The 27,196-nt window shown below is 36.9% G+C and overlaps 3 protein-coding genes across 3 annotated transcripts; all 3 read left to right on the top strand.

The window, feature by feature from the left end:
* Window positions 1-2,682: 2,682 nt before the first annotated feature.
* Window positions 2,683-20,534, top strand: LOC114414361 (HD domain-containing protein C4G3.17-like). The gene is made up of 8 exons (XM_028378622.1): window positions 2,683-3,219; window positions 4,386-4,510; window positions 17,094-17,131; window positions 18,131-18,241; window positions 18,330-18,409; window positions 19,671-19,707; window positions 19,932-19,973; window positions 20,062-20,534. The coding sequence occupies exons 1-8, from the start codon at window positions 2,953-2,955 to the stop codon at window positions 20,145-20,147; spliced, it is 786 nt and encodes a 261-aa protein (XP_028234423.1). The 5' UTR covers window positions 2,683-2,952; the 3' UTR covers window positions 20,148-20,534.
* A 4,183-nt stretch (window positions 20,535-24,717) lies between these two features.
* Window positions 24,718-26,116, top strand: LOC114420509 (serine/threonine-protein phosphatase 7 long form homolog). Its single transcript, XM_028386401.1, has 3 exons — window positions 24,718-25,563; window positions 25,641-25,725; window positions 25,811-26,116. Exons 1-3 carry the CDS (start codon window positions 24,722-24,724, stop codon window positions 26,114-26,116), a joined length of 1,233 nt encoding a protein of 410 aa, XP_028242202.1. The 5' UTR covers window positions 24,718-24,721.
* Window positions 26,117-26,119: 3 nt separating this feature from the next.
* LOC114420429 lies at window positions 26,120-26,737 on the top strand. Its single transcript, XM_028386347.1, has 2 exons — window positions 26,120-26,215; window positions 26,297-26,737. Exons 1-2 carry the CDS (start codon window positions 26,150-26,152, stop codon window positions 26,735-26,737), a joined length of 507 nt encoding a protein of 168 aa, XP_028242148.1. The 5' UTR covers window positions 26,120-26,149.
* Window positions 26,738-27,196: the final 459 nt, after the last annotated feature.

The following is a 27,196-nucleotide window of genomic DNA, read 5'->3' as shown; positions in this document are numbered from 1 at the left end:
ACCTAGCCTGGGCTGATAGCCTTTTTAAAAGCCTTTTTATATTTGTTTGCTTTGGAGTAGGAACGTAATAGGAAAGTTAATGGAAAAGGAAATGTTAACCATAATAGAAAAGCCAATAAAAATCATGGATAATATAAAGGGGTACATGACTCACACTTAAATTGTAATTAAAGTCTTACTTGATTATAGGAATGGAAGTTATGGAGCAGTAATGTGTAATCAAAGTCTGCTGGTTTCAAAAAAAAAATTAATTGTACCCAAAAAATAATATAAGTATAAATTGGTACCAAAAAATAATATAAATATATATACATATATATAGGTCGGCCTATCAGGCTTATAAGGCTTTTTAATAAGCCTAAGCCTGGTCTATTTAATTTAATAGGCTTTTAAAAAAGTCTAAGCTTAACCTTTTAATTAAATAGGCCCGTTCAGGTCAGACTTTATGTAGGCCAGGTCGTAGGCCCCTGTAGGCCGGCCTGACCTATTCCCACCCCTAACCATAGCCACAACCACATATATTGCCTGTTGACTGAGTGATTGTATCATCAGACCACTATTTGGAGGAGGTCCTAGGGATTTGACACTACTTCGATCCTATAAGGACCATATAGCTGACCATGTTTGGATTAGTAAGACTAGAGAGGAACTGAAGTTGGCCAGCCATGGTGGTATGGTTATATGAGAAGTGTAATAAGGAGTGGGACGAGTGTGAGCATCATTTGGTGTTGTTGGTCGACTTTGTGCCACATGGGTCTGTACTATAGACTACTTGTCTTGGTATGATGAGCATTCACATCTATATTTGATTTTGCCACATGAGGGAGAACCACCACATAGCCTTGTATGTAGTCTGCCACAGCCACAACCTAAGCCTTAGCCCCAACTTGGTGGTGAAGGTCAGATACTAGATTATGTGGTGCATACTACTTATGTCAGGTACTACAAACAATATTGTCATCATTTTGTTTTAATTTTTAATAAAATAATAATTACTAATTGTATTGCTAAGTACTTATGTAGGATCGATTCTAGATTATGTCAGCGTTCATGTAGAGATTGTTGGACATAAGAGTTGTACATGAAGGCACAAATAACCATCAGGTCATACAATTGTTTCTGAAGATGGTGTATGAGGGTCTTGCAGCTAGATGTAACTTAGCCAAGCAATGATCGAGCACAAATCCCAATAAAGATGACAAAGGTGGCCGTAAAGATGGTTGATCACTATGCAAGACATTTTGTCATTTAGTATTATTATGAATTCAACTTATGATGTTGTTTTCACAGTTTGTTTTATGTTCTATGAACTTATATTTAACAGTTTACGCTTGCCCTGTTTTTATGTTTAAACAACCTACGCCTAGTAATTTAATAAAGAACAAAATTTCGGTTAAATTCATAAAACAAACAAACAAACAACAACAACTAACATAAATTTCATCAATTAAAAACATGACTAGATAGAGTTATCTCTTCATTAGAGCTTGTTGTCACCATTGATCCACACATTAGAGCAATGATCTCTTCAGCAGATCTTGATTTTCTTGGTTTACGCATCAGGACAATGATTTCTTTTGGGGATCAACCAGCCATTGCATACAACTCGATCAATCCTTGAGAACTAAACCCTGAAAAGATGGAAAACATCTTTCCTACATCATTATTGTTTTAAGCTCCATACAGTGGTGCTTAACACAACCATCACTTATATATATAGGTTTATTGTAAAAAAAAAGTCAAGTAAGCTTCTTCCACCTCTAATGACATTTGTAATTGCTTTCCTCAAAGTAGGAAGCAACCTATCTTTACTAGTTTTAATGAGTTTAGGACCATTGGGATATTCAGATAATATCTCCTTAGAAGTTGATACTATATCACTTTCATAATATAGAACAACAACGACTCCTTCCATCTTTAAACCATAAGGTGAATATCAAAACAACACATTGAGTTGCCTCACACCACCACTTATATTTTTTAGCATCTTGTACTATTTATCTCATGAGTTGATTTTGAGCAACAAATAAGATTGTATTGACAAAAAGGACGGTCCAGACCACATCGATCTCTACAAGGGTATTGTTGGCTTAAGACTATCATGAATATGGTTGTTAATCACAATATAAAACATTAACTTTAACTTTTTTAAAATTAAAATACTTTTTATACATTAAACAAAAAAATAACACAATGAAATTATGATTGTTTATGTTATTGCACACAATGAAATCACGATTCTGTTACAAATTTGGGGTGAAAATTAAATAACAAAACAAAATTACATTTTCGTTATACATTTGGGGTGAAATAAGATAATTCGAAAGAATGATAATTTAGTTGTATTATTTGGAGGTGAAAATAAAAATACAACATAATCACGATTTTATTATGTTATTTGAGAGTAAAAAAATTATACAATAAAAATGTAATTTTGTTGTATAATTTGAGGGGGTGTATAATTTGAGAGGAGGGGGGGAGTAATAATAAAATCGTGATTGTATAATTTGGAAGTGAAACAAATATATGTAGCAAAATCATAATTTTACTGCACATGTTCCACAAAGGAAGTATGTTTTCATAAAAAGAATAATTTAAAACAAGTTATCTACACACGTGGGTAATCTTAATAGCAATTGTGGTACCGGAAATAGGTGTCCCCATCCCAATTCCCACCATACACATTCCACGACCCACACTATACCTCTCAGGACCACTACTGAACCCCCAAAACCAAGGGTCCATCGTTGACGAACGAACCATCAAGAAACATCAGTCACAAACAAACAAAGCAATGAAACCACCAACAAACGACTCGCGACGAAACGAAACCAAACATACACATACACACTCAAGCATTGTGCTAATTAATTTCTCCCCTCTCTCTCTCTCTCTCTCTCTCAGACACACACACAACAACATCAAATTTTACAAAATAATTAAAAAAAAGAAATGGTGATTATTCATTATTCAGCAGCGTCTTGTTGTTGCGTGCCATCGCTGCACCGCTCTTCGCCTTCTCGCTCGATTCTCGCACCCGCAATCTTTTTCTTCCGCGACGCCGCTCCGAACCTCAGGCTCGTCTCGGTTTGGTCCCAACCTCCAGGCTCGGAGGGCTTCGGCGAACCCAACAAACACTCTTCTCGTGATGCCTCCGTTGGGTTCTCCGCTTCTTCTTCGTCGGTCATTGATTTTCTCACTCTCTGCCACCGCCTCAAGGTAACCTTACAATCACTAACCACTCACTTTTCCTTCAATTTTTCCTATGAAATTTTACGATAGATTATGTTCTATCATATACTTGATCATGGAATTACCAATTTACCCCCTTTTGTGGAAAAGAAATATTGTGAAAACCTGTGAGGGAAAAATTTGATGTAATACTATATGATGCCATTTCTTTAGTTTAAGAAAATGTTTTATTTTTGCCCTAATGATTGTTGTGAGAGTGTTATAAAGGTCAAAATGAACTCTTTCACATGACCCCTTGTACTGGAAAATGGTGAAAGCAACGAAGTATTTTTTTTTTTTATTATTAATGGTTTAAATGCTAAGGAAATGCATGGCTTTGTGCATGAAAGTGTGTGCATTGTTGATTTGATTTGTAGTGTCTTTAAATGAGAGCAATGGGGAATTGGCTGAATTATGACAATGAGGGTTGAAAATGGTGATGGAGAAGAAGCTTAAGAAATTGGATGTGTGTAAGATGTTCAACTATGGCAACATTTTTTTTTTCTTTATAAATTTCAAGTGAGATGAAATTTGCTTAGGGGGGAGAATATTAGAAGTGTATTATAATAGAGCTTACAATGATTTTACTCCTCTGAGAAGAAACTGTGAAAGTGAGAAAGTAAGGATGTATTTACCGTTGATTTAAAGTGTTAAGTTTGTGAGATACTTAATTCAAATCAAGAATAGATGCACTCTTACTTTCTTATTTTCAGTTATTGTTAGCTGCTTCTATTATTTCTATTAATAGCCACTAAGGTTTCACGCCCATGCTCCCATTCCTATTTTTCCTAGCATAGACTCTCCTATTAGAGGTTTATTATCAATACATTTTTGCTAAAAGCACATAAATTAAGAAGACAATGATTATTCTCAGTAACGATTTCTTTCCCATGTCATTTACATATGCAGAAACAATATATATCCGTCATGAATGTGCTCACTTTGGTTAAGGAAGCTTAAATTTTTTCTTTGTATTTATTCTTACTATACATTTTGTATCCAAATATCGTGTATACTGTTGGAATTAGGTTATTTGTATTTGATATACAAAGAAAATAATGATACGGTATGAATTGAGAAATTGAGGATGTAGACTGGTTCTGCAACACAAATGAATAATAATATAGTCTTTGTCATATATGTATGCCTTGTAGACCACAAAAAGGAAAGGATGGGTTAATCATGGGATAAAAGGTGCTGAATCGATTGCTGACCATATGTACCGCATGGCTTTAATGGCCTTGGTTTCCGGCGATGTTCCTGGATTGGATAGAGAAAGGTTTGACATTGAAATTTTCTTGTTATGAGTTTTTATAATGCTTATTTGTGTTTTGATCTTGAATCTTCAGTTTGTTTTATTGTGAGATGTATCCGTAGATTCCATGATTAAGTAGAACCATGAAAGTAGGTACATTGCTATAGCACATTCTTTGATTGTACATTGAAATCACATTGCTTGAATCTTATGTGCCCCTTTTGGTGTTGTTGAAAGGCTTTGTTGGATTGTTTTGTTTGAGGAGTGCTAGAAACACACTCTTTAACACGCTCCTTCAAACTATTAGGAGTATGAGAATAAAAGACTGAGAATAAAAGACTCTCTTTTATTCTTTGTTAGTTGATATGTTCTGTTAAGATTTGTAACAGTTGTTAAACAGCTCATAGGTCTCCTTTCTGTTAGAACTGTGTAACTAACTTAGCCTTTGCTAAGTTATGCTGCACCTTATAAATAGGACTAAGATTCTCTCTGTAATTCAGTTTTTATCTTTCTCAGTTTTATACAATTGATTTTCCTAAGAGTTTCTCTCTTCTTCTAGATATTTTCTTTGGTTTCTTTCTCTTAATATGGTATCATAGAGCCTTTTTCCTTCCCCTGTGAGAAAATGGCGTCACCTTCCACAACTTTTTCCCAAACAGTAGCTTGCAAGCTTGATGAGAAAAGTTACATGAATTGGCACCAGCAAGTTAATGCTGTCCTTCGAGCTCATCAATTAGAAAAATATGTCGTCAATCCTGTTGTTCCTCTCAAGTACCTCTCCGAAGAAGATCGTGCAGCTGGGACAATCAATCCAGAATTTACGAATTGGGATCGTCAAGATGCTCTAATCATGTCTTGGCTTCTTTCTACGCTTTCTGATTCAATTCTCAGTCGTGTTGTGACTTGTTGTCATTCATTCCAAGTCTGGAATGCCATTTGCTCCCATTTTCATGGTCTTACGCGTGCAAGAACTACGCAATTACGCTTGGAACTGCGAACCATCAAGAAAGGCAACAAATCTTGCAGTGAGTATCTGCAAAGAATTCAGCAATTGTGCGATACTCTAACAGCAACTGGTGATGCAATCTCCAATCGTGAACAAACAGATGCTATTCTTGGTGGTCTTCCTCCTGAATATGAAGCTCTCATCTACAATCACAACATTTCTTACTCGTGATGCTGATGTCTCTGTTCTTGATATCGAAACCATGATTCTTGCGCATGAAGCGCGTCTTGAGTAACACAAGCAAACTGCTCTACAGGAGCCTCTAACATTGAATCTTGCTGAATCTACTTCAGTGTCACATTCTGTTCCAGCCAACATTCCAGAAAATCACGTAGTTGCGAACTACGTTTTTGCTCAAGGAGCTGCTACTGCAAATTCTACGCCGTTCTCCTCGAATCAAAACCAGTACTCCTCTCAAGGGAGCTTTCCGGCGAACGGCGGTGGCTATGGCCGTGGACAGAATCGCGGCCGTGGCGCACAAGGTCGCGGTGGCCAAGTCCAGTGTCAGATCTACAAGAAACGTGGCCATGAAGCCTCAACGTGTTACCACAGGTCCGCTGTGGCTCCGTTTGGCAACTTCGGATCCCCATACTCTTTCTTTGGACCATCTTTCTCTGGGCCATCCTTCTCTCAGATTGGTCCGTATGGCTTTCTGCTTCAACACAGTTTTGCACCACCCAACTTTGGTGCTCCGCAATTTTTTGGCAACATGCAGCAACCACACTTTGCTAATGGCACCACTCCCACTCCCTGGATGCCATACTTACCTGGTCCACATTTTCAGAACCCAGCGCCTCCTTTTGGTTATCAACCCACTATCCCACCCAATAATGGCACCACCCTCCAGCAGCAACAAATTCCACCTACTGCTAACATTTCCCAGGCTTGGTTTCCAGATTCAGGTGCTTCACACCATGCAACCAATGATCCACATAATCTCCTTCAGAGCAGTCAAGCTGCAGGAAATGAACATATCCTAATGGCTAATGGCACAGGTACAAGAATCTCTTCCATAGGCTCAAATCTGTTTAGGTCCCCCTATTTTCCAAACACTACTCTCTCCCTTAAAAATTTACTGCTAGTTCCCTCCCTTACCAAAAATTTACTTAGTGTTAGTAAATTCACTCGCGATAATAACTGTTTCTTTGAGTTTCATCCTTCCTATTGCTGTGTTAAATCTCAGGATTCACATAAAGTTCTTCTTCAAGGAGCTCTTGGAGAAGATGGCTTATACAAGCTTTACCCTTCACTTGCAAGAACCACTTCTCATAACAACAGCGCACACTCTTCTGCTAGTGTCCACAACAGTCTCCTTAGTCCAAAAGAAATTCATAATACTGTTGTATCTAGTTCTTTTAAACTTTGACATCAAAGACTAGGCCATCCTAACAAGGATGCACTAGCAATTGTACTAAATTAGTTCTTTTAAACTTTGGCATCAAAGACTAGGCCATCCTAACAAGGATGCACTAGCAATTGTACTAAATAAATGTAATATACCCTTTATCAATAAAACTAGCAGTGATTTTTGTAATTCTTGCTCTATAGCCAAATCTCACAAACTACCCTCTTCTCCCTCTTCTACTGTTTATACTGCACCTCTTGAATTAGTATTCTTTGATGTTTGGGGGCCCTCTTCAGTAGAGTCATCTTGTGGATTCTTGTATTTCCTAACTTGTGTTGATGCCTATTCCAGATTCACCTGGATTTATCTGCTTAATCATAAATCTGATGTTTCTAACAAGTTTCAGCTTTTTAAAGCTATGGCAGAAAAACAGTTTCGAACACTGCTTAAATCTATTCAAACTGATGGAGGAACAGAATTTAAACCACTGACACCTTTACTTCAGCAGCAGGGAATCATTCACAGGTTAACTTGTCCTTATACCCATCATCAAAATGGGTCTGTAGAAAGAGAGCACAGGCAGATTGTTGAGTTGGGTCTTGCTATGTTAAATCAAGCATCCATGCCTTTGGAATATTGGGATCATTCCTTCCTCACTACCACCTATCTCATTAATCTTCTTCCATCATCATCACTTAATTTTGAAATCCCTTACTACACTCTTTTTAAAAGAGTTCCTGATTACAATGCACTTAGAGTTTTTGGCTGTGCTTGCTTTCCGTGTCTAAGACCATATAATCAGTCAAAGTTACAGCCTAGGTCTGAAGAATGTCTATTTTTGGGCTATTCTGAAAATCACAAGGGCTACAAGTGTTTGAGCAAACAAGGAAAAATATACATCTCTAAAGATGTGATATTCAATGAAACTCACTTCCCCTTTCCTAGTCTCTTCTCTCCAAAATCTCCCAACACTAGCAGCAATTGCATTCCTGTACCCTTCACTAATACACAATCCTTTATCTTACCACCTTCCAATCCTCCTATACCTACTGCTTCCTCCTCATCCACAGAAAATTTCTCTCTTCCCTCACCTAGTCAAAATCCTTCATCAACCAATCAGTCTAATTCCGAAAATACTGCACCGGTTTCCTCTACCAATCCAGTCATACCTCCTAACATTCATCCTATGACAACTAGATCAAAAAATGGAATTGTCAAGCCTAGACTCCAACCAACCTTGCTTCTAACTCATGCTGTGCCTAAAACTGTCAAAACAGCACTTAAAGATCCTAAGTGGAAAGATGCTATGGATGAAGAAATGGCTGCATTACTCAAAAACAATACATGGGAACTGGTTCCTAAACCTCCTACTAGGCAACCAATTGGTTGCAAGTGGGGTTTTAGAGTCAAGCATAATTCAGATGGGCCTGTCAGTAAGTACAAGGCACGTCTTGTAGCAAAAGGCTTCCATCAACAACCTGATTTTGATTTCAAAGAAACATTTTCCCCAGTTGTGAAACCTATAACAATCAGAACTATTCTGACTTTAGCCACTTCCTTTCATTGGGATCTTCAGCAAATTGACATTAACAATGCCTTTTTAAATGGAAAGCTTGAAGAAACTGTCTATATGCAGCAGCCCCCAGGTTTCGAACATGACAGTAACCTTTTTTTTTTTTTGATCAGCCAAAATATATTATATTATAAATGAAAGAAAGTACCGGAGGTACTATAATTACAGTATTAGTGCTAGGTATGCTGCTGGAACCACTAGTGTGAAGATCCAGATTGCAGACCTGATAAATTACTACAGTGAAATACCCATCATTTCTATCCTATAAACAAAAAGCTACTGGTAGATTACTAGACCAGTAGGTATATGAGTCAACAAAATCTTTCTCAAACCCTCTAAGCCATGACCAGATTAGAAATATTGCATCTTCCAGCAGCTTGCTTCCATTGAAAGGTTCATTTAGGAAGACATTTCGATTTCTGTGCTGCCAAATAGACCAGGTTAGGGCCACCCACCAGCACTTCCATCTAGAATACTGCTTTCCACCATTTGTGCCCATTGTTTGCTGCATGAAATGTTGCCTGGGATTAATAGGTAAAGCTCCCATGGTTTGAATCCAGGAGAAGGATTCCCACCATAAGGGCTGTGTCTTTGGGCAATCAAAAAATAGGTGAGAGGCTTCCTCCTCCTTGCTTCTGCAAAAAGGACAGATTGTGTCATTCATCTGTATTTGTCTTCTTCTCAAATTAGCTTTGGTTGGTAGTCTGTCTTTGATCAGTCTCCATGCAAAAATTTGAGCTTTTGTTGGGATTTTTAGCTTCCATAGATCCTCCAGTGCCTCATCCAGGTTGTCCCCTACTGTGGCCTCTTGTAGCAGGTAATATGCACTTTTAGTAGAGTACTGTCCTGTAGATTCGGGTTTCCATATCCAGCAGTCAGTGATCTGATTTTGGATTTGAATCTATGATATGTCATCCATAAATCTGACAGCTGCATCTACTTCACTGTCAAATAGGGGTCTTCTCCACTCAAGATTCCATTCCCAAACTGTTTCGGTTTGTCTCCCCGCTTGCTGAATGAGTCTTTGCTGTTGGCAGGAGACTTGATATAGCCTGGGGTATTTCCTCATTAATGCTTCCCCTCCTCGTACCCATCTGTCCTCCCAAAATCTGAATTTATCCCCACAGCCTAGCTTCCATTCTGTTTCAGTTTGCAACACAGTATTCATCTTTTGTTCATGAATCACCGACTGTAAGTCCTTCCACCATATTGATGCCTTGGGGGCTCTTTTTCCTTCAGCTAATGCTCTCCACCCTCCATATTTTGAATCCAGTATTTTAGCCCATATTTCTGAATTTTGCTGCATCAAATTCCACCACCACTTACCCAGCAATGCTTTGTTGAATAGGCTGATGTCTTTTATTTCCAGTCCACCCTTTTGTTTTGGGAGACAAATTGTGTCCCATTTGACCCTTGCTATTTTCTTCTGATCTATTCCTCCTCCCCATAGGAACCTTCTCTGTATTTGAATCAGCTTGTCCGCTACCTTATTGGGAATCCTGAAAAAAGAGAGAAAGAAAATAGGGATAGATGTTAGGATGGATTTTATAAGGATCACTCGCCCCCCAAAGGATAAGTGTCTCTGTTTCCATCTCGCTAATTTTTTTTCACTCTTTCTAATGATCGGATCCCAAAGCTCACTACGCCTTGGATTAGCCCCTATGGGTATTCCTAGATAAGTGAATGGCATAGACAGAATTCTGCAATTCAAGTAACCCGCAGCCTGCATTATCCATTGCTGTGATTGTCCCATAGCCCCAAAACAGCTCTTCGCATAATTTATTTTAAGGCCCGATGCAAGTTCGAAAGCCCTCAGAATAAACTTGATTGTCTTAACATTTTGCATGTTAGCCTCTCCAAAAAATATGGTGTCATCAGCATATTGTAAAATGCTAACAGGTACATTTTTCTCCCCCACAAAAAACTCAGTGAACATCTCCTGGTTGACTGCTTCCCTCATAAGTCCAGTGAGCCCCTCAGCTACAATATTGAACAGTAGGGGTGCAAGGGGGTCACCTTGTCTAAGACCTTTTTGGGGAACAAACTCTGTTGTGGGACACTTCCATTAACTAACACCGACACCGTGGCAGATTTAAGACAGCCTTCAATCCAAAGTATCCATTTTTTGCAGAACCCCAACCTCCTCAGCATGTAAGAGAGAAAGTTCCATGAAACTGAATCGTAGGCTCTTTCAAAATCGACCTTGAATATCATGCATGACTTTTGTTCCCTCCTTGCCTCCTCTACTACTTCATTAGCAATGACAACGCTGTGTAATAAGTGTCTTCCGGCTATGAAAGCAGATTGACGTTCATCTATAATAGATGACATAGTTCTCTTCAATCTGTTGGCTAGCAGCTTAGCCACGATTTTGTAGACGCAGCCTATGAGCGAGATGGGTCTGAAATCGTTGAGGCATTGCGGGTCAGTCACCTTGGGTATTAAGGCAATAAATGAAGCATTAGCTCCCCTTGGGATAACACCATTTGCATGAAATTCATCTATAAATCGGAGGACATCTGGTTTCAAAATCTGCCAGAATTGCTTGATGAATTTAAAATTAAATCCATCGGGCCCTGGGCTCTTTTCGCTATCACAGTCCCACACCGCTGTCCTGATTTCTACCTCGCTGAAGCTTTCCACCAGCCTTTGGTTCTCTCGCTGTCCAATACTATGGAAGCTGATGCCATTTAAATTTGGTCTGCTGTGCATGGATTCTTGGAATCTTTGCTGAAAAAAACTGCGGACTTCCTCTTTGACTCTATTTGGCTCATCAATCCAGGACCCGTTAATAACCACACCATTTAATACATTAAATCTGCGGTGTGAGTTAATCAGCAGGTGGAAGTAACGGGAGTTACAGTCGCCTTCCTTGATCCATTTAGATCTCGCCTTCTGCCTCATTAAAGATTCGTGAGCTTGAGCTGCTGTCCAAAGATCTTGCTGTAGCCTCTTTCTAATTGTAATTTCTTGGGGAGTCATCTGCCTATCTGCTGCTTCAGATTCCAATTTATTAAGCTCTGCCGAACCCTCTTAAATGTATCTCCGAACTGCTCTTTGTTCCATGACTTCAGCTTTTCCTTAAGACGTTTGATCTTCTCTTTGAGTACAAAGCCACCCCAGCCACTCAGCTGTGTTTGAGTCCAGCATTCCTTCACTATCTTCCCAAAAGACTTATCCTTGAGCCAACAATCGAGTACTCTGAATGGTTTTGCCCCCCAATCTACATTTTTAGATTTAAATAATACTGGACAGTGGTCAGAGAAATTTCGTTCTAGGACAAATTGCGAACTAGCTGGCCATTTAGTGAGCCAATCTGAGGAAACAAAAGCTCTGTCTAACTTGCTTCTAGCTGTCCCATTTGGTCTAAACCAAGTATATTTTCTCCCAATACATGGTGGTTCAACCACGTCAAGATCCTCTAGCCATTCATTGAATTCATTACTGGGTGTGTCAGTCATCCCTCTTTGTGATATGCCCACCCTTTCCGATGCATTCCTTACACTGTTAAAATCTCTCACCAGGCACCATAACCCATTCGGATTTAGGATCTTGAGCTGTTTTATAGACTCCCATAAAACTCTTTTGTTTTGGCTATCGCAAGGGGCATAGATATTGATTATGCAGAGCTTCTGATCTTCGTTGTTCCACTTCCCTTCCAAAAGAATGAATCCCCTGCCGCAGACCCTCCTATCTACTTTGAAACTTTTATCACTCCATAAACACAGTAGACCACCTGCTGTGTTTGATGCAGGCTGAATCTCCCAACTCACATCAGAGTCACCCCATAAGGATTGACACATTGTGGAATCAATTTGTTGCTTCTTCGTCTCCTGCAGACATAATAAATCTACCTTGTGTTTCCTCACCAACCTTCTAATTGCAGACCACTTGACCCCCCTCCCCAGCCCCCTTACATTATAAGTTAAAATATTCATGGGGCACACTTCTATTTCCCAACTTTTCTGCCTCTTTCCTATCCCTGTTTTCCATGTCACTGATCATTTCAATGAATCTTTCGTGATTTGTATCAGCTGTTACCCCCATTTGCTGTATCATTTGCCAGTGATGTTCTGCCTCCTGTAACTCTTGTGGGTTATCATCAGGTGAGGTTCTTAGCTTGCTGTTGGGTGTTTCGGCCTCTTTTCTAATCATAGAAAAATTCTCCAGGCCCAGCTCGGAGTGATCCTGATTAGCGATGTCTGCTTTGTCTTCATTTTTCTGATTCTGTTGTTGCTTTTTGCGCCCCTTATTTCTGGAGTACACCATCAGCAAAGCCCTGTTTTCATTTTTATTAGTTACTGGGCTCAAATTTTGTTTTTTTTGTGTTACTGGTGTGTTAAGTTTAGTGAGGCCCAATATCGGAGGCCCACTTTCATCAGCTTCTAAGTCATCATCTTCCTTGCTGATATATCCTTCCCAAGCGGTGCCAATCTCTTCACGGGTATTATTTGTGAGGTTGCTTCTAGCATTCAGGGCACGTGGCCCTTCGAAATTGGTTAGGGCTGGCCCACCAAAACTTTTGTTTAAATGCACTGTAAATTGGGGTGCATGTTCAACGGATACCAGCTCAAATGCCATAGCTGCAGGGATTTTCTTTGGGATATCTTCCTCATAGACTTTCTTCTGGTCACTCCCTTTTTCCTCATTTGTGTAATCTGTACCGCCCTCCTCTGAAATCTGCTGTGCTGACGCTGCCCCTTTTGCAGCTTCTAGGTCAATTGCTACCGTGTCATTGGGGTTCGCGCTATGTTCCCATTGACTCGGGTTATTACCCCGCAGTTCGTCACATGGACCGATAGGTATCGGGCTTTGTCTTTGGTGCCCGGCGCGTGTGCTACCTTCAGAACAGTCACCGCCGATATGGTGTCGTGCATGGGCGGCGTCGATTTCTTCTACGGTGTTTCTGATCTGTTCCCCGGCGTCACTCTCTTCTGATTCAACCTCCTCCGACGAGCCACCACTATCTCGAGCATGGCATCTGCAACAATGGTTTTCAGGCCCTACCTCTTCAACGATATGCACTTGATGCGTCTCGTCGGCGATGCATATGTTGATTGTATGTTGCAGTGGGGGTCTCCAAGCGGTTCTGACTAGCACTCTTGCTCTGTCCAGTCTCCGGAGCTCGTCTACATCATCGTCTACCTCCACCGGTTCTCCGATTACCGCCACCATCTTCTTAATGTGCTCCACATCCCAGGCTATCATGGGTATGCCCCAACATTGAACCCAAATTAGCCGCTGCCCTGTTTTCATGCTGGGGTTCCACTTCTCCAGCATATAGAATGGCGTCGACCCGTGCCTTACTTCCTCCACTGATGTCTCCTCTGCCCTGGTGTCCGATAAGCCTAATAGTAAGAACATATCCTCCCCTATGTACTTCGGCACAACTTCTTGTCCAAACTCCCACACAATTTCTTCTTCAGCCTCATGGAGTGTCTTCATATTCTTTACTCGACCCACCCAGGCATCTGAAAACCATCTTTTAGCTTCTGCCGGGATATCAAGATGAATCGAGGTTTGTGACCCGCCTGGGCTGTATGTTGTGAACTGTGGGTCTCGGGTCTGCCCTGCCGCTGTTTTGAGCACGGCCTGTTTGTATGAATGCGAAACTACCCTGGGTTGTAGAAGATGCTGTCGTGATGCTCTGTTTTCATGGTGTCCCTTGTATCTTCCAGCTTTCCATGTTTTGGGTGCTGACTTTGTGTCTGGGCTTATGCCTTTCCCTCGTTCGAACTTCGGTATGTTTACATATAGCTTCATGCCGCCTATTACCAGGTTGTCGAGTTGCCTTTCTAGTCTTCTCACGTCTGTCACCCCACTGAACCTCACAAAACCGTACCTCCTCCCCCCCTTGTTCCGGTGTTTGGAAATGAAGACCTCGCGTACCTGCCCCCATTTTTTGAAGTGAACCCAAAGGTCCTTCTCATTTGCCTCTTCCGGAAATCTGGTGAAGTAGAAGCTGGATATGTCGGGTCTTTCCCTCCAGTTTGTTTGTCGTACAAGGCTATGTCCGGCGTAGCTTCGCCCGGGATCCTTCCTATCTCTCAGTCCTTCCCTCTTTCTGGTCCTTACCTTTACCCACCCATCAGCTCTCTCCCTCTCATTGTCTCTCTGATCGCTCTCCGTTTCGTATCTCTCATTTCCCTCACCTCGCTCTCTCTCTTTCCCTCTCGCTCTATCTCTCATCGTATTTACCTGTACATGACAGTAACCTTGTTTGTAAACTTAACAAGGCTCTCTATGGGCTGAAGCAAGCACCTCATGCATGGTTTGAAAAGCTTTCAGCAACTCTCATCTCTCTTGGGTTCAAGGCTAGCAAGTGTGACCCTTCCTTATTTGTCTCTTCCTCATGTGGAAACACAACTTATGCGCTTGTCTATGTGGATGACATAATCCTCACTAGAAATAACAGTGTTCTAATTCAGCAACTTATTTCACAGCTAAACTCTATTTTCTCTCTTAAACATCTTGGCAAGTTGGACTACTTCCTTGGGATTGAAATCAAGTATAATTCCGCAGGTTCTGTCATGCTTTCTCAAACCAAATACATCTCAGATTTGCTTGAAAGAGTAAATATGGAAGAAGCTAAAGGAATTTCCACCCCTATGGTTAGTAATCTCAAATTGTCAAAGCAAGAAACTACATGCTTTGAGAACCCTACGCTGTACAGATTTGTGGTTGGTGCTTTGCAATATGCAACAATCACACCACCAGAAATTAGCTTCTCAGTAAACAAAGTCTGCCAGTACATGTCCAAACCCATGAAAGAGCATTGGAGAGCTGTCAAATGCATACTTAGGTACCTTAAAGGAACTATAATGCATGGTTTGCTAATCAAACCTGCCAAGACCACTCCTTCTATCAAGATTTTTGGGTTCTGTGATGCTGATTGGGCTGCAGATCAGGATGATCGTAGATCCACTTCAGGAGCTTGCTTTTTTCTTGGGCCTAATTTGGTCTCATGGTGGGCTAAAAAGCAAGTTTTGGTTGCTAAATCAACAACTGAGGCAGAATATCGAAGTCTGGCTCAAGTTACTTCTGAAATTCTCTGGCTTGAATCTCTTCTCAAGGAGCTTCACATTCCTTTTGATACTCCTCTAATTTTTTGTGACAATCAGAGTTCAGTAGCTTTAGCTCACAATCCTATTCTTCATGCTCGTACTAAGCACATGGAACTTGACATTTTCTTCGTTAGAGAAAAAGTTCTCAGGAAGGATCTTGTTGTCTCTCATATTCCTTCTCAGGAGCAGGTTGCAGATATCATGACTAAGCCTCTCTCAACCAACAGATTCCTAAGTTTACGTGACAAACTCAATGTAGTTGATTGTGCCAATCAACCACCTGGAGTTTGAGGGGGGGAATGTTAGGAGTATGAGAATAAAAGACTCTCTTTTATTCTTTGTTAGTTGATATGTTCTGTTAAGATTTGTAACAGTTGTTAAACAACTCATAGGTCTCCTTTCTGTTAGAACTGTGTAACTAACTTAGCCTTTGCTAAGTTATGCTGCACCTTATAAATAGGACTAAGATCTCTCTCTGTAATTCAGTTTTTATCTTTCTCAGTTTTATACAATTGATTTTCCTAAGAGTTTCTCTCTTCTTCTAGATATTTTCTTTGGTTTCTTTCTCTTAATACAAACACGCTCTCCTTATTTGGTTAAAATTTTTTGAAAACTACAAAATTAGGAGAGTCATTAAATATGATTGGGACCCACCAAATTTTGTCATTTCCAATAAATTTCAGCCATGAGAAAGAGTGTGTTAGAGAGTGTGTTCCTAGCATTTTTCGTCTTGTTTATATAGTTGTGACCTTTCTGTTTTACTATAGTATCTTTCTATTCTATGCAATTTGTTATATTCAGCTTGGTTTGCTTTATTGGCCTCTTTTTTTTTATATAAATGTTTAGAATTTCAATGACCATAAAGATTAAAGGGTAAATTAAATGGTTTCTTGCATATATCCAATTTGAGGAATATTGTACTAGCTATTAATATTTCAATGTTATGATTTCATTTTGAGGCTTAAATTGCGTATTGTGCAATAAATAGCTTTCTTTTCATTATGGGTGAGCCAACAAGGTGACCTTGGGTTATGTATTTGCTAGAAAGAACAACTTAAAATTAGAAACAACTCTTGCAGCTAGAGATATTGACTTAAGCAAGGGCCAAATCATTCAACTGCTGGTCCATTTTGGGGCGTAGTTTCACCTCTTAAATTAAAAAGAAAATAAAAAGTCTTGCATTAAATTTTGGCTGGATAATGAATTGCCTTTTTCAAATTCTTGTTCAAGCTATACCCTCTAAGCTTGTTGCAAAGCTGCTACGTAATTTGTTGTTGTCACAGATTAGTGAGGCATTTCTTTGTCGGTGATATTTGTAATTTTGTACAGTCTAGATGGTATAAAGAGAATGCAAACTATGCACACTCGTCATTCGCCAAAATAACAGATTTCTTTTACCTTGTGAATACTGTCTGTCTAATAGTGTAATAGTGTCAGTCAGTATGTTTATATCTCACCTCACTGATTTTTGTCCTAAACTTCCTTATCTCTGTAAATTCATTTTTGTTGGAGTAATTTACTTTGTTTACTTGCCCCCATTCCTGTTATTTATATTTACTGGATTTGTTTTAGGTGATCCATTTGGGTTTCGCTTTACACTCTTTTTTCCTGCTGTACAGATGTATTAAAATAGCACTCGTGCATGATATTGCAGAGGGTATGTCTGATTTCCTCTGATTGAATTTTTTCTGCATTTCTTTATATCTTGGTGACAAATTTTACATTGGATGAATTGCTTGCTGTATTGGCTTGAAATCAATTTTTTCAAATTTCATTCAAAATGACTGGATGATGACTCATGTCCTTGAAAGCTGAAATCATTGGTAATTTTCACAATGCAGTGTAGCATAAATTGTAGAGGACGTGCTCATTTATTTATGTTATGTGAGCATCCCTCTCTGCCTGGAAGAGCAGTTAATTCTCAAAATTCAGTTCCCCAGCTTTATGAAAATCAATGGATTAATAGCATGTTGAATATTGCTAGGTAATCATTATTAAATACTGACTCTGCTTATTAAATTATTGAATAAGATGAAAAATCTAACTTGAATACTTAGGTAGTGTTTGGTGCAACCTTTTTTGAGCTTTTCTTATCCTTAAAAATAGCACTTGGGTCAAACACATTTTCTAAAATGCTCTTAAGAAATTAAGAACCTCCCCAGTTTTAAAGGAAAACAAGTTAAGGCTCCCTCTTCCCCCCGCCAATATCTCTCCTCTCCTCTCGTTCTCTCTCTCTCTCTGTCTGCTTTCTCAGTCTCTTTCTCCCCTTGATATTCCATCTCTCCTTCCATGCTCTCTCTCTCATAATCTCTTTTAAGCAAAAAGAAATGAAAACTGCTAAGCAGCTTTTACTTCTAAAACTCTTATTTTGAGTTATTTTAAAGTAGTTGTTCCTAAAAAACTAAGTTGGGCCAAACATAGCCATAGATAATAACATGTACAAGGAATGAAAAATTCAATAAAAGAATGTTGGATTAATTGACTTTGTTCCTCAAATTTTGACTTAGTTGTATGTGATTGTGAATACTCAACACATTGGTTTTCCTCAAGTATACATAAGAAAAAGATAAAAGGAATTGGATAAGGTATCAAGTCTTCTTTAATATATTGCTGATTATAATTTATTGAAGTTTGAGCATGGTTTTGCATTCAATAGCTATTGTAGGAGATATAACACCATCTGATGGTGTGCCCAAGGCTGAAAAGAGCAGAATGGAGCAGGAAGCCTTAAGCAAAATGTGTGAACTTCTCGGTGGAGGGATAAGAGGTATTGCAAATTATTTTTCTGGGAAACTTTTACAGAGATTCCAAATTTGGCATCAAATTTACTTGAGGCCACTTTGTTTTTATTACAGCTGAAGAGATCAAAGAACTTTGGGCAGAGTATGAAAACAATTCTTCTTTAGAGGCAAATCTTGTAAAGGATTTTGACAAGGTATCTGTTTGAATGGTGTGTTTTATGGTTATATTGAACTTCTCTTTGGTGGTTTCTTCCCTCTTGCAAATCAACTTCAGTGCACCACCAACTTTAAATCCTATAATTAAGTTTCCAAATCAGTTGTCCGTTTTCCTTAAATCAAACAGAATTTACCAAATTAAGAACATTTTAATTTGTCTTCTATGCATTGGTATGAAACTAGGTCAGATGATAAGTTCCATGAATAAACAAGAGAAAAGAATAGTTCTAGATTCTCTGAATTGTGGTTGTAGAAAAATAAACTACAGAGAATAAAATAAAACTATGTATTCAGCTGATAAAGTTTTGGCAAAAAATATTTCAGACATGACAAATGACCTCTAGGCTCTACATGATCAGTTTTGACAAATTTTTAACACTTACAGTGTTTTTTTAATCAAGGGAAATATTAGAATGTGTGGGTTTGAGCCTAACTCAACCCTACAAAATTGGCTTATAAGGTAAGGGTTGCCTCCTACCTATATACTCTATCTTGACACTATTTTTAGCTGATGTGGGACTTGATTTTTCCCAATAAGTCCTCTCACGCCCAGTACTTTTTGGGTTTGGTGCATGGATAATATGGTAGGTTATCGGTAATAGATTTAGGATAGGCTCCAATACCATCTTAAGAAAGAGGAAACAAAGGCATTGAACTGAAATTGTGTGTCTGTATGCACCACGGATGAGAGTTTATACTCCCTTCATCTCATTATAATTGTCGTCCCATACCAGTTTGTTTACTCAGACCAAGAAAAACTAATAAACAAATGAAAAAGAATAATAATTTTACAAAATTAACCTTATCATCATTAATTCATTTTTAGTTTTTGTAGTCCATATCATTAATATTATAAGGGATATAAGTGAAAAAAAACAATTAATATTATATTGAAAAGCTAAAATGACAATTATTTTGGGACAATTTTTTTTTTCTTACACGACTATTATTATGGGATGGAGGGAGTATAAGCTTATTGTATTAATTACACATAAATATATATTCAGTTTCCTTAATTAGAGGTTATATCCCTATAAACTACAATTATTACGATGAATGCAGTCTGATTTTCAACAGGAAACATGAGAGGGGTTAAATATAAGGGGTTTTGTAACAAATTTAGACAATAAAGTGTAATTTACATTACTATTTTATGTTTTCATAACATGCATCTCTGGAACTGTAATACCGGGACCATGTTCATTTCTAATTGCATTTGTCCTTGTTCATTCTGATCAGGTTGAGATGATTCTGCAAGCGCTGGAATATGAAACAGGTACGTTATAGATAGATATATTAGCATGTGAACATTGAATTCCTATCACCATTCCACCTTATGTTTGGAATTCTTAAACAGTTGAACTCCAACTTTTTGACGACTGATGAGTTGATAATTGATAGTTCTTCCTAAAGTGAATGCTATTTTTACTTTTGCTACATACTCTTCATGATACGTTACAAAGATGCCAAGTATCTCAGATTATATTCTACCTTGTGCAGAACATGGAAAAGTGTTGGATGAATTCTTCCTTTCAACTGCAGGTAGAATTGAAACTTTAGTCATAAATGAAATGCTCATAATTTTTATTTGATCCTGTGTCAACCTCTTCATCTTTTACTTTGTCTTCAGGGAAGTTTCAAACTGAAATCGGAAAAAGTTGGGCGGCTGAGATCATTTCAAGAAGAAAATCTTTATCAGCAAAAAGGCCACGTTGATATAGTGCCTGACAAGTCATGCCATCTTGGCTTGAGTGATCATGGTTGGTCAGATTAACAGAATAGCTAAGTTAACCAGAACCCATAAGCATGATTTCTTGCAAATCCTGGTTCTGGAATTTTGACATAATTTGGGGTGACACCTATTAGTTGTCCCTGCCTGATAATTTCTTTGGAATCATTTTTTGTCTATCTTGGTGACGCATTTAAACCTAGCCTTTATTTCTATTCTTTTCTTTTGTTAACATTGGTATGTAAATTAATATCAAATATTTAGGCAAGTTTTCAATAACCTGTAATTTGCCTAAGAAATAGTTGGAAGTTGTAAGTAACTACTTGATTTTAGTTTAGGAAGTCAACTTGAATATGAATCTTTTCTTAATCAAATAGTCAGGCACTGAAATTTCAACTAAACATTAGTTTGAAAATTCTGAACAATAATGACTATTTTTAATAGAGGCTAAATTACTCTTATAATAATTATGTTTTTTTTTTCACATCGACAATATTCTCTTATGACAAGGTTTACCGTATATCTCATGTAAAATAATAAGTGAAAACAACTAATTGTGAAAATTTTAGAAAATTACCACAAAATAGTATCAAATATGATTAAAATCGTGTCTCAGAAAACATATAATATTAAATAATTTCTTATTGAAAAATGAAATCTTAAATTTATGATAATTATTAGTTAATGGCACTGACAAAGCATTTCAATTCAATCTTGATTACACTGGGTGATTCAATTCAATCCAATTTACCGCAATTTGCAATTATAATTATAATTTTCTTTTTAAAAAACTTATCGCGTAGGTATTTACTTTTTGTCCCTTATTATCAATTTGTGAATCATGATTAGGCTCCAAAAGACCAGAACTTTCTATATATAAAACAAACATTTTCAATGAGAATCAAGAAATGATGTCATTGTATGTACAAATAGTCTCACATAACCGTGAACATCGAACTTGTGTATTGGCATAACACATTAGAAAGTGCAAAAAATCATTCCTAGTGAGTTCAATTGGCTGTCACCATCATCATATTAGGCACCGAATTTTGAGATGAGGTATTTTTTAATTTAACAACATATTTTTAAAGCTAAAGTAATTAATGAATAATTTGATTTATCGAATTTAATGAAGATATTAGATAAATAAAAAATGTTTCATATAATTAATTTGGTGAGAATCGAGTTATAAAGAAACAATATATTTAATTATAATTAATAATTAATTACTTTTTTAAGTATGAGATAATAAGAAAAAACTAATAGTTTTACAAAAGTAGATGTGAATTTTATTTAAACAGGATGAACCTCATTCTCTAGGAAAAAAAGCATATATTACTAATTTTTTTTGGTGAAATATTACTTTTTTTTTTAGAAATATTACTGCACTAGATTATTAAAAATTTATAAATACTAATATTAAATAATTTTTTTATTAGTAGGCATAAGTTGCCTTATGTTCGGCCTAGTGAAACATGGATTCAGTGCCATTTTTTCATCAATACTGTATTAATTAAAAATATACTTTTTTTTTACTCTACACTATCGTAATCATTTGTGGCAGACTTGCATTCAACACAAATTGAAAAGCTTAAAGTATGGACAACATATATAAATCCTTATCCAAAACAAAATTTAGGTCTCTTGATAACATTTCTACTTTGAAACAACTTGAAAATCCTTCTAAATAAATACAATTAATGGTGATGACCGACACTTAGGTCAACAGGGAATGGCATCTAACTCTGATTCTAAAGTTTAATGCAGACAACTTTTTTTTTCGGTATGCTATGCTGACAACTTTAATTGAAGGGAACAATGGCCTTCTCTAGTGTCGATTGAAAAATGAAAAAGAACATGAAAAGATAAGAGAATAATATGTGTGTGTATATATTTTATTTTTGACTTCAGGACCGTGATTCATGTTGAAGAAAGAAAATCACTGTCCAGTGGATTTTCCCCCCCTATAAATAGTATCATAAGGAGAAATGTATTCTTCTGCAAATTTAAGGGAATAGTTAGTTATTAATATCATTCTCAATTTTTTATAATCATTTTTATGAATACAGTATTATTCCATTTCTTAATATTGTAGTAGTATTTCTTTTAATTTTTTTTATTGATAAAGTTTAAAAAATCCAACCAACAGTTGTGTGAGTTAGTGAACCTAAGAAGAGAGACATAAAGCTGTCATCACATTATATAATTTTAAAAATGCTAATGAGTATTGGTAAAGAAATTAAAAATAGAAATATAAATATTTTTATTGAGAAATGGATAATTACTTTTTTTTATACTGTTCATGATCTTTTTTATACTTTCTTATGATTTATATAATAAATATTTTTTTTAATTCTTTAATCAATTTCTTAAAAATATTAGTTAACAAGATGCATATAAGTTACTGCGAAAATTGAATTATTTATTTCATTAACTTTTAGCTTCTTTTAAAATGACATGGTTGTTTTAGTGTGTTGCACCACTTAATGTGTTTGGGAAGTAATTGAACTAATTCAACGGGCTTTAAGATGAAGGCTTTTAACAATTTTATTTTGGAAAGTGTGATTTTGTTGTTCAACATGTATCAATTAATCCAAACACGTCCTTAAAACACGTCCTTAATGGTTGTGCATGATGAAAGAAAAACCAGACCAATGGTGATAGTGAGGCATCACTTGCGGCAAATTTACCTAAGGGGTCTTATTTTAAAAACTATTTACGTCTGAGGGTTTGTTTTAAAAGTAATGACGGAGGGGGTCGGTTTTTAGGGGGAAAACGCCATTGCCACTGGCGGCAAGGCTCAACCCGCCATTGCCAGTGGCGGCAAAGCAGGAGAGAGGGGTGTATCGCCCCTGGTAGTGGCGACATAGGCCACGTAGGAGTGAGAATCGCCATTCTCACTGGCGACACCCAATCTGTGGGACTCGCCATTACGATGGGCGGGATAGGGCTTCATGGCGTGCCGCCAGCCCTTCTGGCGAGACAGCCATGGTTCACGTGAACCTTGCAGGGCTTCAACTTTTCAGGCTTGCAGGCTTGGTTCTGCTCTCCATTGTTTAGGGATGCAGCATAGCGTTTAGGCATGCAGAGAGCTTTTGACCATTGTACGCTTTTTTTCTATAAAATAAGTTGAACGTAAACTTTGGATTCACATTTCTTTTCTTCTACTACCTTTCTTTTCTCCATTCTTGAATTTCTTGAGTGTTCTGCGTGCTTGCTGTTGGTGCTTGCTGTTGGTGCTTGCTCTTGGTGCTTTGCTTTTGCTGAGTTTTTTTCTTCCATAGTTCATAATTCTTAATTGGCTGGTAAGTGATTTTCTTAAATAACAGGTTAGCTAGATAAGTGATTTATATATTCTGTTTGTTAATATTTTTAAAATAATAGGTTAGCTAGATAAGTATTGTAAGTTTAGGTTAATTAAGATTAATAGGTATTGTAAGGTTAGGTTAGTTATTATTAATAATAAATTAATAAGTATGCTGTTATTTGTTATTAATTTTTATGTAGTAACAGATATTTGAAGAGTAGGTTAGGTTAGGTTAGGTTAGTTAGTATAAAAATATTATTTAGTTTGTAGTATATATTTTTAGATTTGTAGTATATATTTGAAGGTTAGTTTGTATAAAAATAAGTATGCTGTTATTAGTTTGTAGTATATATTTGAAGGTTAGTTTGTAGTATATATTTGAAGGTTAGTTTGTAGTATATATATGATATTTTAGTAAGCCACAGCCAAACGTTCCGACACACTTAATATTAGCCTTAGAAATATTAGGCACACACTTAATATTAGATAAGGTAGAAATATTATGTATAAATTAATATTAGCATACATATTTATAAATTTTAGGTAGACATAAATTTTTAGTTTTTATAATATTAAGCATGTTACACGTAAATAAATAATTGTAATATTAGAGATGCGTAAATTTGCTTTATTAGTGTTATATTTTTGTGTATTATATATTTTTGTATGTTATATATAGATAGTATAGTTTTAAATAAATGAATTAATAAGTTAATATTGTTTGAGTTAATAATTTTTAGTTTTTAGTTTTTAGTTATATATATATATATATATATATATATATATATATATATATATATATATATATATATATATATATATATATATATATATATATATATATATATATATATATATATATATATGATCACTGTTAGTTTTAGTTTGTAGGTTAATATTAATTGTTTTAGAAAATTTATGTTATTAAATATATGATAGATTGTACATTATTATAATTTTTGTATATATATTTTTAAATAATTTTTTGCATTTCAATATTTGTTTGTATTATAAATAATTTGTTAGTCCATATTTTATTCAATTATTTTTTTTAATTGTAGAAAAAAAATTATTTATTTAAAGTTTTGTTCACATGTATTTTAATTTATGTATAGAATATATTAAAAATTGGCCAGTTTGATTTTTTTTCAAATTTATTGTTAGATATTTAATAATGTTTTTATAAATGTGTGTAGTTTAATTTAATTTATATTATCTACAAATAATGTATTATATTTTTTTTTTGTAGTAGCAATGGCATCTTCATCATCATCTTCATCACATGTTAACATTAAGTCTGGTCCCATCGATGCTGATGTATTATGGATGCAACCTAAACATGTTTCAGAACATGTTTGGAATGGGGAAGAAGATAGGAAATTACATATCAGACGAGCTGTCCCCACGTATCAAGGGGAAGAACAAATTCCTGAGCAAATTTTTCCTTTTCTTCTACAATCTGGTTTCGCTTGGATTATCAAGATGGGGTACTTAAAAATAAATGCCTCATTAATTAGTGCTCTGATTGAAAGATGGAGGCCAGAAACACATACCTTTCACATGAGATGCGGAGAATGTACTATTACTCTCCAAGACGTCTCTGTATTGTTAGGTATAAGTGTGGATGGTTTACCATTAATCGGTCCAACAAATCTTGATTGGGCTGATTTATGTGAGGAATTATTGGGAGTCAGACCACAAGAAGATGAAATTAGAGGTAGTGTGGTTAAATTAAGTTGGCTGGCTCACCATTTTGCCCAAATAAATAATGACGACGACGAAGAACAAGTACGAAGGTTTGCCCGTGCATGGATATTGAGATTCATTGGAGGTGTCTTGTTCGTTGATAAAAGCAGTAACAAAGTTTCGCTAAGATACCTTCAATTTTTACGTGACTTTGAAGAATGTGGCAGATATGCATGGGGAGCTGCCGTACTTGGTTTTCTATACAGAGAGATGTGCAATGCCACCGATTATAAAACTAAATCAATCGGAGGTATGTGCATCTTACTACAAATGTGGGCATGGGAACGATGTCCAACCTTGGCTCCAAAGAGGACTCCTTCCCAAGTAGAAAATACACCACTGGGGCATAGGTTAGTCATTTTTAGCAGCGTCTTTCATTTCAATAGAATAAATGGTTTTAGCATATATTAAATTTTAATCTTTGTAGGTGGCTGCGACGTGGAAACCAACATATCGGCAATGATGATGTGAGAGTTTTTCGTCGCAAGTTAGATATTATGAAACGTCATGAGGTAAGAAGATGTTATTCTATTTGTAAAATAAAAAATTATATGTGTTATTTTACTAAAATGTTCATAACTATGTTGTTATATGCAGTTTGTGTGGGAGCCGTACCCATCAACCGTAATATCACTGTTGCCTCCCGTTTGTTTAGTCGGAAGTCTCGCGTGGTACGCGGTGGTGCCACTAATTTGTTTCCAAGTTATTGAGTGGCACCAACCGGACAGAGTATTGAGACAATTTGGGATGCAACAGCCAATTCCAGAGTCTCCTTCACAACCCTTAAACATTCATGGCATAACATTGAAAGGGAAACATGACGAAAATTGGGGGCAATTGTTCGCCCCAATGATTGATCAGTGGAATAATCGCCATGCATTCAGGGTCGACGCTTATCCCTGACAAGAAGGCCTATTGAGTTTTAACTCGGACTACATGGTCTGGTATAGGCGAAAGACAAAGATGTTTGTTGACCCAGCAAATGCAAAGACGGCTACATTGATATTTTTAAATTTTTTTCAAATTTTAACTTGAACTTTTATTTAATGATGGCCATTAATTTTCTTACCCTTATAAATGCAGGGTGAAGTTGCGGAGGCATTACAATACATGGTGTCTCCTCAAGGGAGGAATACATGCACATTTGATGATCTCGTGCCTTATGTGGAAAAAATTACAATTTTATCCGAAGAGCAAGAGAGAGTCACTGAGCCAGTGTCACATGGTCCCGCATCAGAGCGTCAATTTCCTGCACAACAGTTTCACATGCTTCAGTCAAGTATTGAAACTCAGGGGATAGACAGAAGAAGGGACACTGTTGAAGCGGAAGAATATTCCCAAAAAATGGCGGAGCGTGGCCATGGAATGTATTACACGCCACAAACATTTGCTGAGTATCCGACCCAGATGTATCAATATCCTTTTCAGGGTCATCACACTGATACTTCTGCAAGCCAGCAATCGTTCGGTGGTGTTGCGGAAACACAAGCTCATTTTTCATGGCCCACAATGACCCCTTCATAGCAATATCATGGCCCAATTCCAACACCTAATGCCCCGTTAAGAACACAATGGAATGTACCGGGACAAATACCTAATACGGGTGACTTATTCGGTGTTGATTTGCGGCACGCATTTTCTGCGGAGGCTGACGAAGAAGAAGCGGGGAGGCATCGGGGCAGAAGAAATCCTGATCGCCAAGCACGAAGATGGGATCGACCATGTGGCACATCCTCACGACATCACGGACACCAAAATGAATGATTTGCATGTCTTCGTTTATTAAGGCTTTGTTGTATATTTGTAATTTGACATTCATGGCGTAATGTATGATATTCAGTTTATTAAGGCTTACTTATGGATAATATTTATGTCGCGTATCAAACTATAATAATCAATGAACCCTAAACCAAATAAAACTCAAAAACTAACCCCTAAAATAAAAAAACCTAACCCTAATCCTAAAAAATAAGAACTAACCCT

This window comes from Glycine soja, chromosome 1 (assembly GCF_004193775.1).
Source record: "Glycine soja cultivar W05 chromosome 1, ASM419377v2, whole genome shotgun sequence".
NCBI lineage: Eukaryota > Viridiplantae > Streptophyta > Magnoliopsida > Fabales > Fabaceae > Glycine > Glycine soja.
Note: the sequence above shows the minus strand (reverse complement) of the source record. Positions and strands in the feature narration are given on the sequence as shown.

Bases quoted from the DNA above. Each gene is read 5' to 3' on its own strand.
- LOC114414361 (XM_028378622.1), top strand. From the start codon at position 2,953: ATGGTGATTATTCATTATTCAGCAGCGTCTTGTTGTTGCGTGCCATCG. The intron at 4,511-17,093 runs GTTTGACATTGA...CCTGCTGTACAG, and splicing joins CCTGGATTGGATAGAGAAAG to ATGTATTAAAATAGCACTCG. The intron at 17,132-18,130 runs GTATGTCTGATT...TGCATTCAATAG, and splicing joins CGTGCATGATATTGCAGAGG to CTATTGTAGGAGATATAACA.
- LOC114420429 (XM_028386347.1), top strand. From the start codon at position 26,150: ATGGTCTGGTATAGGCGAAAGACAAAGATGTTTGTTGACCCAGCAAAT. The intron at 26,216-26,296 runs ATATTTTTAAAT...TTATAAATGCAG, and splicing joins ATGCAAAGACGGCTACATTG to GGTGAAGTTGCGGAGGCATT.
- LOC114420509 (XM_028386401.1), top strand. From the start codon at position 24,722: ATGGCATCTTCATCATCATCTTCATCACATGTTAACATTAAGTCTGGT. The intron at 25,564-25,640 runs GTTAGTCATTTT...TAATCTTTGTAG, and splicing joins AATACACCACTGGGGCATAG to GTGGCTGCGACGTGGAAACC. The intron at 25,726-25,810 runs GTAAGAAGATGT...TGTTATATGCAG, and splicing joins ATATTATGAAACGTCATGAG to TTTGTGTGGGAGCCGTACCC.